The 12,193-nt window shown below is 44.6% G+C and overlaps 2 protein-coding genes across 3 annotated transcripts in view; both read right to left on the bottom strand.

Moving 5' to 3' along the window:
• Maml2 (mastermind like transcriptional coactivator 2) overlaps window positions 1-4,760 on the bottom strand; it is a 319,339-nt gene extending 314,579 nt beyond the window's left edge. The window contains exon 1 of the mRNA XM_021172978.2: window positions 2,933-4,760. Coding sequence (XP_021028637.1) covers window positions 2,933-3,430 — 498 coding nt within the window. The 5' untranslated portion in view covers window positions 3,431-4,760. The remainder of the gene's footprint in view (window positions 1-2,932) is intronic.
• Window positions 4,761-9,161: 4,401 nt separating this feature from the next.
• Ccdc82 (coiled-coil domain containing 82) overlaps window positions 9,162-12,193 on the bottom strand; it is a 40,872-nt gene continuing 37,840 nt past the window's right edge. For both annotated transcript variants that reach the window (XM_021173105.2, XM_029481936.1), the window contains one exon: window positions 9,162-10,444. In XM_021173105.2, the coding sequence (XP_021028764.1) occupies window positions 10,376-10,444 (69 nt within the window). In that variant the 3' untranslated portion in view covers window positions 9,162-10,375. The remainder of the gene's footprint in view (window positions 10,445-12,193) is intronic.

The following is a 12,193-nucleotide window of genomic DNA, read 5'->3' as shown; positions in this document are numbered from 1 at the left end:
AGTTTTACAGCTCATTCAAAGATTCAAACATATGTCAGCAGAAAGTGACTTAGTAGTAAAGTCTTCTCTGAGTGACTAGAAAGGCATCAGGGCCCTACAATCTTAGCCCTCTGTGAGGCCCTGTGTTTGCAGGCTCCACAGAAGCAGGGCTTCCCCTCAGCTGGAGCTAAATGAAGAAACAGGCTGAGTAAGGGCAGCAGAATTAGGCTCTCAAGTGGACAGAATTAGAACTGACTTAGAAGTTATTCTTGCGTTGTTCTTTACACTCTAGCTATTAAAGAGCCCAGACAGTATATATTCTCTGCATAGAACACCCTTAGAAACAACCTTACCCTGCTGAACAGTAGCTGTCCTCCCACCTTTCTTTGGCAGGTAGTACTGATGATGCCCAAGGCGCTGCCATACAGCGCGTGCTGGTTAGAGAACTTCACCAGGGTACACCATGCATATTTTAATTTAGGTAATCAATATTTTCCTCTTCTCCAAAGGGCATTCCTGGGCACTTATAGCATACACATTAGCAAGTAACACATCCAGACCACATAAACCTGCCTACGCACAGAGCTGCAATAAAATTAAGGGTTCTGACAAGCAATCTCAGCAGAGGTGCTTTGAGATGATTAACATTGCTTTCAACACAGAAGATGCCCAAGCAAAGTGAGAGTCTTTGAGTGCGACTCTTGAATGCCTGGCCCCTTCAGACAGGGGCAGCAGGAGCTTCATATAGAACTTGCCTCAAAGAGCAGAGTAACATGAGAAGAAACAAAGTACCACATGTGGAAGCTAAAGTACAGAGGGAATTCCCAATAACTACAAAGGGTGTCAGAGCAGCCCTTGGGATAGCAAACACTCTAATCTAGGTGTGAGCATGAGAACCTAGCTGCCACCTTTCCCTCCAAACGTACACCAAGCCTCCTGGCTTCATCCCCACACTCACAGAGGGTATTCCAGGGAGGGGCTATTTGGTCAGTGGAAGAGAGAAAAGAGAGTCCTTGAGAAGGGGTGGCACATCAAACACCTTCAGCTTTTTGCAACTTCAAACTGTTTAGTGGAGAAAGGCCAGACACCATTGCCTGCCTTTCCGATGTCTGAGGACAGGGCTACTTAAAGTTACAAGAACCACTGAAGTGGGTTTCATTTTGCATCCGGTAACACTCCAGCAAAAGAGAACCTTACCAACTTTCCTACCAATTGGACAGAAGCAAAACCCAAGGAGGGCCTTGGGGGAAATGCTACCTTCCTTGCTGGGGCTGGAAGGGAAAGACACAGGCAAAGTCCATGTGTAGGCTTCTCTAGGCCTGGCACCCAGGGCACAGATCATGCTTCCCCTCTGGGCTTGGCCGGGGCTCCTGGCTCTCAGTGTCATCCCCAGAAGCACTCACCAGGAGACTCTGAAGCACACAAAGCCACATTATTGGGAGACTTGCAGACAGATTATAAATTTACTGGGGACAATCAAGGCATTGAGTTCCTTTTGGCTGCAGATGCTGGTAACACGCACATGCACACAAACCTCACTCCACCCCTGCTTCTTCTCCCCAGCATCTCTCTCTTCCAGAAGACAGACTTCCCCGTAGCTGGGAATTCCAGGGAGAAGTGAGGATGGAGCAGGTGGGAAAGAGAGGAAGATAGGCCTAGAAACTCCAGTATAAACTGAATCGTTTCATTCAGGGATAAAGCCCAGACCAGTGTAATTATGGATAGGTAGTTTTCATCTGGACCTGGGGGTTCGGATTCACAGCTCTAGGTAGCCCAAGAAAAACGTTTACCCTCTGGGGAAGAAGAGCAGCGGTCTCAGTCCCCAGAGCTTTCTGGGAGCCATGGGAATCACTGCAGATGAAAGACATGGGAAAGAGCAGCCAGAAAGAAGTCGTGGGCTGGCTGGAACAGGCCTTCTCCTCCGTCAGGAGCTTCTTAATGCCATGCTTCCTTGGGGGTTTCTGAATGTTTGGGGGCTCCCATGGCCATTTTCTGTCTGTGCCTTTCATTAGGCTTGGCTTAGGCAGACAGCAGTTGTCCTATAAACAGTCACAGAACTTCAGGAGCTTAGCAGGAGAAGCATGTGGGCTTGACTTCCCACTTCTATGGAAAGGCTAATGGCTTAGCGGTTTGGAAGAAGCCTGAACACCACAGCAGTGGGTCACCTGACCAAGATGATGACTCAAAGCTCTGTGGGGTCTGTATGTGAGTGTGGGTGTTGTCTGAGCCTCTGAGAAAGCACTTCCAGTCAGAAACTTACTCAGGCTTTAGGGTTTGGTGTGCTGTTACCAGGAGTGATTGAAGACACGGTGCCTCCTGGAACCCCCCCCCCGCCCCCCACAGTGCCTTCGTGAGTGCTCAATTTGAGGATCCAAAATAAAGACTGAATTGGGGCCTGGGATGGGGGCCTGTGAGGACCCTGGTAGTCCTCTTCCCAAGCATTCCTGCAGTAGTCTGTGAGGTATTTCCCCGTATGTTTGTTTAAAACTGTGGGGACACTGTTAAGTAATAGTCAATCACAGACACCCCTTAACTCCAGAGGAAGGTCACAGAAGGGGAAGGAGGATGGGGCAAGATGAACAAGGTCAACTGAGCTAAGTTCCTGTCAAGTAGAGAATTCTTGTTGGGCCTAATCAGAGCCAATATGCTAAGCAGAGGGTTCTCAAGGGTTTCTCAGCTGTAAGGTCTCCTTTCACAAACTGTGGACTCTGAGCCTCTGGAGAACCCAGGCTCTTACCTCTTCACCCTTTGGGTGTAGGACAGTGACAATGAGCACTGGTAGCTTTAATAGTGAGAGCTGACAACGACATACACATACCCAACAACTTTTGAGGGACTGGTATCTTGGCCTTCTTCATGGCCATCCATTTCATTCGAGGCCAAGACAGCCACCACTTTCGCAAAAGGCGACATGACTACAGCCAGAATCATAGGAGAAAAACAGGTGCCTTACCGCAAGCAGGGCTGAGTTCCGCTGGTCCCCCGGGGTCGAAGCTGGCGGCTGCTCTCGGTTTATCCCACCGTTATCATTACTGGTCAGCCGGTGCTGCTGATGGTGATGGTGATAGTCTGGTGGAGGTGGTGGGGCCGTGGCTGCCGCTTGGGAGGCCACAGGAGGGGCAGTAGGGGGCGGTGGAGGAGCTGTGGTAGTGGCAGTCGCGACTGTAGCCTTAGCGTGTTTGCTAGCCTTCCTTGCCCCCTGGCCATGCTGCACCAGGCTGAGAAGCTGCATGGTGCTCTCCCTCTCTCGGTCTGAGCTCTCAGCCCTACCACGTTCATAGCGTCCTTCACAGCTCAGGTGGTGCTGTCGGCAGACAGCAATGCGAGCCCGCAGGCGTTCCACAATAGCACTGTGCACTCTCGGGGTGACTGAGCCCCCTCCAAGGAGCCCCGCCCCAGAAGCCCCTCCCAACCCTCCTGCGGGGGCCTGCGGGGGCGCTGTGTCCCCCATCTTGTTGGACACAATGATTACTGCCTCTGGGATGGTGAGGTGCAAGAGGCTGGTGCTGGCTATTGCAGGCAAAGCTGGTTTCAGTGTTCAGGGCACATGAATAGAGGTCTTCAGAGGGTGGGGAGACAGTGGAGAGGGTGTGGGGGAGGGGAGCGAGTAACAAGAGGGAGGGGAGAGAGATTAGAAACCAATTGGAGAGAGGAAGTTGGAAACAAACCCTGATCAACTTACTCTAATTGCATTTGACAGCTCAGGAGAAGTTGGACGGAGTTGGTAGATTTTTTTTCTCTCCCCCACCAGGCTGACAAGAGCCTCTAGGTACTTTGTAAACACAAAGTCTAGGGGACAGTTCAAGAATTCAGGGATTGTCAAGGAAGAAGCAGAAGCACGTAGCAAAAGGAATCAATAGAGTCATTACTAGAAATCCGGGCTCCCTCTCACCTAGCTGCTTCGGGAAATTATTTATAGGGGTATTTCTGCAGAGAAACACATTTCTCCTGGGGGCTGTGGAACCGGCAGCCTTCACTTTTCCTCAGGTTAAAAAACAAACAACAGGACTGTTTCCCAAGGCTCCTGAAGTCATGTTCAAACTGTGCGAAATCAGAGAAGACTATGTTGGTTTCTCCGTCCCTTTCTCTCCCTCCGGTGTTGGTATTTTCTCCTCCTGGGGGGACAGAAGGATGTAGTCCCTCTCCCCAAAGAAGACAGCTTTTCAATCTTAACAACGTCAGTAATTGGACTTCAGAACCATGCTCTTTTCTTCAAGCTAATCCAATCACCGGCAAAAGTCCCGATCCCCTCTTAGGTTTCTTAGTCTTAAATGAAAGCAGTCTGAAGTGGCTGGCTACTGAGCTCCTTCAACACATTTCCCCCTTTCCCACTTACGTTTTTATTCCTCTCCCCCTCCCCACTTCTATTCTAATACAGTATCAAGAGAGACAAAGTCTTCTGAGAGTAATTTACAAACGATGGTCAAACTTACAAACTTCCAGCAAATTGCACCGAGTCATGTCCAGCCACTTTTCTGTCCACTTTTGTATATTCCATGCCCGGCCAGTGGCTCAGAGGGTCTGGACTCCCAAAGGCAATGTGGCTCTATCTCTTGTAATGCTTCGCTTTATAGATGGGGCGGGGAGGGGGGAGAGAAGAAAAAAGTCGCTTGTATTTTCCTTTCTCTTTCAGGTCTGTTCCGAGCGCTTTCCTGACACCGACTCCCGCTCCTCGGACTCACGGCGAAACACAGGCTTTCATTGTGCTGCGATACGAGAGGGAGAGAAAGAGAGAGAGGGAGAGAGAGAGAGAGTGAGACAGAGAGAGAGAGAGAGAGAGAGAGAGGGAGCCAGCAGGCTGCAGATGGGGGAGGAGGGCGGGAGCTCGGGCTCCCTGGTGGAAGGCTGGTGCCGCTGCTCCAGTGAGTAATCGCAGCCAGGCGCCGGGGAACGGAGTGCAGAGGCCTCCCAGTGGCTGAAGAGGCAAACCCTCCGGAACAGCATCTCTCTACCGCCAACTCTAGGCTCAGCCTCTGCCTGGGTGCTGCCATGGGGGGAAGACTGGGGAAATTCCCCAGTCTCCTCCTAAGGGTTTGAACATCTCTCAATGCTGAAGAAATTCCCAGTCAGGCACTGTATTTTCCCCTTCCAGGCCCGCAGTCAGCCCTCCTGAGGACATGATTTTCGGTTTTCAATAAGCTGTAACTACACCACTGAGCACCCCCAACAAGAGCTGGGTGAGCACGGAGGAAAAGCTCATTATCACAGTGAGGAAGTTGGTGAGTGAGTGCTGCGAGGTGCAGAGAGGGAAGCCCAACCACTGTCTCCTACGGGGACCCATTGGTGGAAGTCAGTGAGTTTGGGCAACAGGCTTGAGCTGATGAGCAAATAAATCATCACAGATGAATGAACGTTTTACGAGGCTGATATTGTCCTTATCTCGAGAAAGGAAAAAAAAATCGTTTTCCTTTGAAAATTCACCAAATACAAGGTGTATTGTCGGTAGCTGTCTGGTTGACAAATATAATATGCCATGATTTCAAGAACATTCATAACAAAAAATAGGTTTTGATTTCTTATCTTCATAATAGTGTGGCTTGTAAAATACTCGAGTAGATTGGACAAATCAGTGTACTTATCGATTACAGAGAATAAATTAAGATGGGCATAGTATTAGAAGCCAGAACCACCAAAACCTCAAGTGCTGTAGTTTATAAGTCATTTGGATCTGAGGTTTCCAGACACGAAGCTTCATTTACTTAAGCGACTCTAGAATTTCAGCAGTATGATCCTGCTTCAAACTTGAACTATGGATAGAAGCAAACAAAAAAAATGTATCTCAAGCCTGGATTTATCCACAGTTCCATCTCCCAGGGGCTGGCCAACTTTAGCCCACTTTCACAAGTCCCAGGATGGTAAGTTGGAAATGGAGACAGGCACACTCAGACAGGACAGGGTTTGTCTCATCCAAAATGCCTGGAATTCAAAGTATTTCAGATTTCAGGGGTTTTGGATTTGGGGATATTGACTTAGACTTAACCAGTTGAATATCTTTAATCCCAAATTTCCCCTAATCTTAGCTCTGTTTAAATAATTCCATTCTGCAGTATCTTAGATTGTTTTTGAATCAACTACTCCAGTCTGTACAACATTAGCCTTTTTTCTGAAACATCCTTCTCTCTGTCTTCTTCAAGGCCAAGTTCCTCTCCATTCACATGGAGAAAGGAGCCATATTTGTTAGAGAAGAAAAATAGAAACAGAGTCATCAGGAATTATTCAAAAGTGAAGGCTTTTTGACTATCGTATATTTCATTTTTGAAAGCAGTGTTCAGTAGGCAGCAACTTCTACTAACTTCTACTTCTGTCATATTTAGCAACCATAACCAGCAAAAGACAACTATGCAGTATTTAAATGAAAAACAGTGCTCACTCAATAGCCTGCGACAATACAGGTCTAAACAGTGTTGAGGGCTTGGTCAAACAAAGTACTCTTACTCCTAGGAATATAAATTATAAACTAGAATGATAAATTTGCTAAATTGAAATAAAATTTAATTCACATAAAATTGTTCAGGATTTTAGGGTATGGCCTATTGTTTCAATTAATGTATACACTGTCGAATAAACTCGGGTGTGTGTGTGAGTGTTTTCTTTTAAGATATCTGGGTGCAGTTGTGTATGTGGCCTGAGGACAGCACTGTGGAGTTAGGTTCTAGCCTTCTGCTTTTACCTGGGTTTCAGGGGTTAGATTCAGGTAATAAGCTCACATTGCAAGTGCTTTTAACTGCTGGGTCATCTCTTCAACCTCTACCACTTTGTAATTTTGACAGGAGCATAAATAAAAGCTTGTGAAGCAAGATTTCAACAGACAGGCTTCCCTACTACATTCCAGTATATAAGACACTTTCCTGGACTCAAGAATCTTGAGTGTCTTTTGTATGAATTAAAATATATACATATGTATATATTATTACCTTTAATCTATTTTTAGTCTAGTAGTTATCCCCCTCCCATTCTGCCCTTTGACTGTTCCTCATCCCATTCCTCCTTCCCCATCTCCAAGAGGATGTCCTCACACCCTACTAGGCCTCCCCATTCCCTGGGGCCTCAAGTCTCTCTAGGGTTAGGTGCATCTTCTCCCATTGAGTCCAGACCAGGCAGTCCTCCTCTGTATATGTAGGTATGTGTCTGGGGCCTCAGACCAGCTAGTGTATGCTGCCTGGTTGGTGGCTCAGTGTCTGAGAGATCTCGGGGGTTCAGGTTTGTTGAGACTGCTGGTCTTCCTATGGGGTCACCCTCCTCTTCAACTTCTTCCAGCCTTTCCCTAATTGAACCACAGGGGATCCCCGACTTCAGACCAGTGGTTGGGTTTAAGTATCTGCTTCTGTCTCAGTCAGCTGCTTGTTGGACCTCTCAGAGGGCAGCCATGCTAGGCTCCTATCTGTAACTACATCATAGCATCGGTCATAGTGTCAGGAGTTGGAGCACCTCCTTGAAATAGACTCCAATTTGGGCCTTCACTGGACCTCCTTTCCCTCAGGCTCTTCTCCATTTTTTCCCTGCAGTTCTTTAGATAGGTACAATTCTGGGTCAGAGTTTTTGACTGTGGGATGGCAACCTGATCCTTTCACTTGATGCTCTTTCTTTCTACTGGAGGTGGATTCTACAAGTTTCCTCTTCCCACTGTTGGGCATTTCAGCTAAGGTCCCTCCCTTTGAGTCTTGAGATTCTCTCACCTCCCAGGTCTCTGGCACATTCTAGAAGGTCCCCCCTGGCTCCTACCTCCCAAGGTTACATATTTCCATTCATGTGCTGGCCCTCAGGGCTTCACTCCTGTATATATGTGCACATACGTGCAGTGTTTGATGGCTTAGTCCAGAAGAGAGTGTTGGGTCCCCTAGAACTGGAATTACAGATGGTTGTGAGCTATCACATGGGTGCTGGGAACTGAAACTAGGTCCTCTGCAGGACCAGCAAGTGCTCTTAATTGTTGAGCCATCTCTCCAGTCTCTTTTTATGCACATTTACCTATATGCATACCAGCCATTTAATTTCTGGTTGCCATTATCACTGATATCATTCAGCTCATGCACATCAGTTTTTTTTTTATTATTTACTTTAAAAATCACTACCTAAAGCCCAGCACTTCACATATATCATCCCCATTAATACTCAGACATTCCTGAAAATGCATATTAGCTTTATCCAATTCCCCATTTGGACTTTTAAAGATGACTTTTTTTAAACATTATATAATTAGGAAGGATGAGACCAGGACTCTCCAGACCCAGGTTCTCTTAAGCACAGGGGTTGCTGCTTTAATGTTGTGATGGTCACTACAAGCAGGCCTAACTCAAGGGATGCACCACTGCCCAGTGCCCATTATGGAGTCTAAGTAGGTCCAATCCTATGGAAAGAATGAGTGTTGGGCACACAATACCTGATCATGAGAGCAGACAAGTCGGGAAATTCAGTTAACACACCAACTGCTCATGAAAGAATTCTTTCTTGCGGGCCACCTGATGTGCTTTAGGGGTCCTTGTCTTTCTTTTTCCTCTGCCTTCTTTCCCACAAGTTGCCCTTGATCCTCACTTCTTCCCATGCCCCATCAGTACTCTTGGATTCGGCTTTGCTTCCCTCAGATACTGCCGCTCTCATCTTTACCTTTTGGACCTGGCTTCATTTTTCATTTCTAGAAGTGAGTTAGGGAGTGGTGCTCCATCCGCCAAGGAACTTTGAACAGCAGTAGACATGTGACAGAAATGTCTGTTTCCATCATCCTTTCACCTCCTCTCTTCCTTCCTTCCTTCCTTCCTTCCTTCCTTCCTTCCTTCCTTCCTTCCTTCCTTCCTTCCTTCCTTCCTTCCCTCCCTCCCTCCCTCCCTCCCTCCTTCCTTCCTTCCTTCCTTCCTTTCCTTCCTTCCTTTCTCCTTTCTTCTCTCTCTCTCTCTCCCTCTCTCTCTCTCTCTCTCTCTCTCTCTCTCTCTCTCTCTCCATAGCTTGAAAGATCAATAGGAATAATTATAGAAATGTACTGCAGAAAACTACAAACTTATCTTCATGTAAGGACTTGATAAAATACAATCTTATGTTATGGAGACACATGTCATGAGTCACACAATACATGAAGCCAGCTAAATTCAACCACCACTTCCTAAAAAAATAAAAAACTAAAATGTCACAGAAAAACAGGCCTCATATTTAAGAATTAAAGATACAGAATACACACTTAGACTCTGAAACCATTTTACTTTATTGTACTATGGAAAAATTAGGATGTGCAAAGTAATGGAGGCACAAAGCTAAGCCTTCAAAATATCTTTGGCTGAACTTGCCTGTGAGATTTTCAGACTAGAACATATATACACACATACACACACAGAAAGAGAAAGTTATGGTGAAAATCATAATATATCATAATCTTTAATATACTACACATAAAATTGTACAAAAACAAGAAAGAACAGTATACACAATTAAAATATATATATTAAGAAGTTCTCCCTGAACATGAGAATTGAAAGACCCTGGGCCGATCCATCTTTTCATCAGGGAAACTTTAGCAGAAGGAAACCTTTCTCAACCTGGAATAGATGAGCTACGGTCTCACTCTGAGGCTAGGATACTGAATGCATGGAAGTCTGAAACTTCTTCCATGACTCACTGATTGAGGAAACCTTAACTAGACATTTATTACTGAAGATTACTTAATATTGCCAAGGGGTACAAGAACACATACATATAGGTATAAGTCTCACTATGTAAGTATATACACATGCATATATACTGTGGATGTGAAGGTTCAGGTGTGGTTGTACAAATGTGTGGGCACATGACTATTTGTGTCTGCATGCATGCTGAGCTCAGAGGATAACCTTGGTGTCACTTACAAGCACCACATATTCTTGTTTTTTGAGACAGGGTCTCTCACTGATGAGTAGGCTGGGTGCCTGGCCAACAAGCCTCAGGGATCTGCCTCATCTTTGCCTCCCAGCGTGGGGATTACAAGTACACTCCATCATATTTGGCTTTTATTTTAAATATGGTTTGGGGGACTGAACTCAGGTCTTTATGTTCATAAGACAAGTACTATATTGACTGAGCCATCCTCAGGTCAATCCAAATATATCGTAACACAGCCTATTTCTACTAAACTGACAGGACATGATAGCACATTCAACTGCTGGACATGTGTGAGAAAAGCATCACCACATGACTAAAATACACTGAGGGACTTTTGAACCACAAAGCTGATGGTCTCCATGTAAATCTATGAAACTGCTATTAGGCTTCACTGTGGCATTTTATGAAAATCAGATGAGCATATAAATAAGATATTTTGCCACAAAGACATACATAGAATATAAAACCAATGATACATAACACAGAAAAACAAAACTCATGGTCTTTGCATTTACAGAAATTTATAAAATCTTCTCTTCATGAAGGAAGCATGCTATAATTCAAACTTCTCATCTTGAAAATAATCCGCAGAATTGAGATAGTCCTGCAGTTGATCATATTTCTGCATATACAACAGAAAAAAATAGTTATTTTAGTCACAACAGCAAATAAGACAGACCTTTATAACTACTGAAACACATATCCTGTGGTAATTGGGAATAAAAATCACTTAATTATAAATAGAAGCATTTCTAACTCACAAAGCGTTGGAAAGAAATCAAATAGTAGCATTATTAATTTCATGCCCCTTCGAAGTTATAATTGGAGATTACAGCATAAATATAATTCAATAGTTAATCCAACAGATATTTGTGGAACAGATGTGTATTTATGTAACTAGTTTCCTACTATTGACTGGTGAAGGCAGAATGTTTAAGACACTTCCCTGTCCCTGAGACACTCACAGCAACCAGCACCACTGCTGTAAGGGTCAATAGAGAAACCGTGGCCAGCTGAGGTGACCTGGAAAAAGTGACATTTCAGGTGTTTTAGACAAATATATTTGATAGGCAACATCAGTGGCAAAGTGAGTCTCCCCCCAGTCTAGGAAGTTAAAAGTTCATCCAACAGTACCATGACAAGGGAACATAGGATTTGGTAACAATCTGATGTCTTCTGAGAGAAAAGATTGAAGAATAAAAACTATGATACACTAGGTTATGAATTGAGCAAAGATTTGACAGACACTATGATGCTGTCAAAAATTTGGGAGCAGGGGACTGATCTTATTTGAAGTACATGTTCAGAAAATTGGTTGGCTGTCCTATAGCTGTCTGGCAGTGAGTTCTGAATCTGTGGTGACAAATTAGGCAACGAGGACTCAAACCTGTGTGGCAGCAATGGAAATGGAGGGAAAAGCATAGAGTGGAGTATGTTAAGAGATGCATTAAAAGTGCCCTGGAAATTTCAAGGTGAAGGAGTACAAGAATAATGGCAGGCAGGGCTCTCAGAGGCAGCGCAGGGAGCAGCGATGATACATGAGTTCACATTTAGACACAGAGTCCAAGTATTTATATCAGTTGAGGACATTAAATTATTTAATGCTTTCCTGATCTGGTTTATGAACTCTGAGAGAAGATCTCCAAAATGGCCTGAGTTCTGCGATGACAAGGATTCATGGAGGCAATATGAATGAATACTGTATTTTCATCCTAGGCAAGGCCACGAAGGCCATTTTCATAACCTTAAGATCTGTGATTGCAGCGCATCCTCAAGAGAGAAGCAAGAAGAGAACAAGACAGAAAATGGCCTGTTAGCATAGCCCACTCAGAGCTCTCTTGGTTTTCCTATATGCAAATAAAATTCTTTATGATCTGCAACCTATACCTTAAAAGATGGGATCTTTAAATTTGTTAATCTAGATTGTTTATAAAATGTGTTTTGGAAAATTAAAATGTACCCCAGTATATTGAGAGAAGCAAATAACAATCTTTGCTTGCTTATATTACAGATACTAGCTAATGGTAGTTGATCACTTTCTAATTCCAGGCCCTAAAATATGCCACAATTCACATGATCAAGGCTCTAAGTATTGTTTAGTCCCTATTTTATAGAGGAGCAACTGACTTGGAGAGATCAAGTAACTTGCTTTCACATTCCACTGTTAGTCAGCAACAGGGCAAATATTTAAATGCATGCTTTTAACCTTTATAGGATGCTGTTTTGAGTTTTAAATGGCAGGGGTGGGGTGACAGCTGTTCTGAGAAAAAATGAAAACCACGAAAGGGAAAGTGAAATAGAGGAAAGGTCATTAGGATCACTCTGCCATCGTCTCTGCCTGAAGACTCAATTCTTTTTTTTTTTTTTTAAT

The sequence above is a fragment of the Mus caroli genome, chromosome 9 (genome assembly GCF_900094665.2).
Source record: "Mus caroli chromosome 9, CAROLI_EIJ_v1.1, whole genome shotgun sequence".
In the NCBI taxonomy this organism is placed as follows: domain Eukaryota; kingdom Metazoa; phylum Chordata; class Mammalia; order Rodentia; family Muridae; genus Mus; species Mus caroli.
Note: the sequence above shows the minus strand (reverse complement) of the source record. Positions and strands in the feature narration are given on the sequence as shown.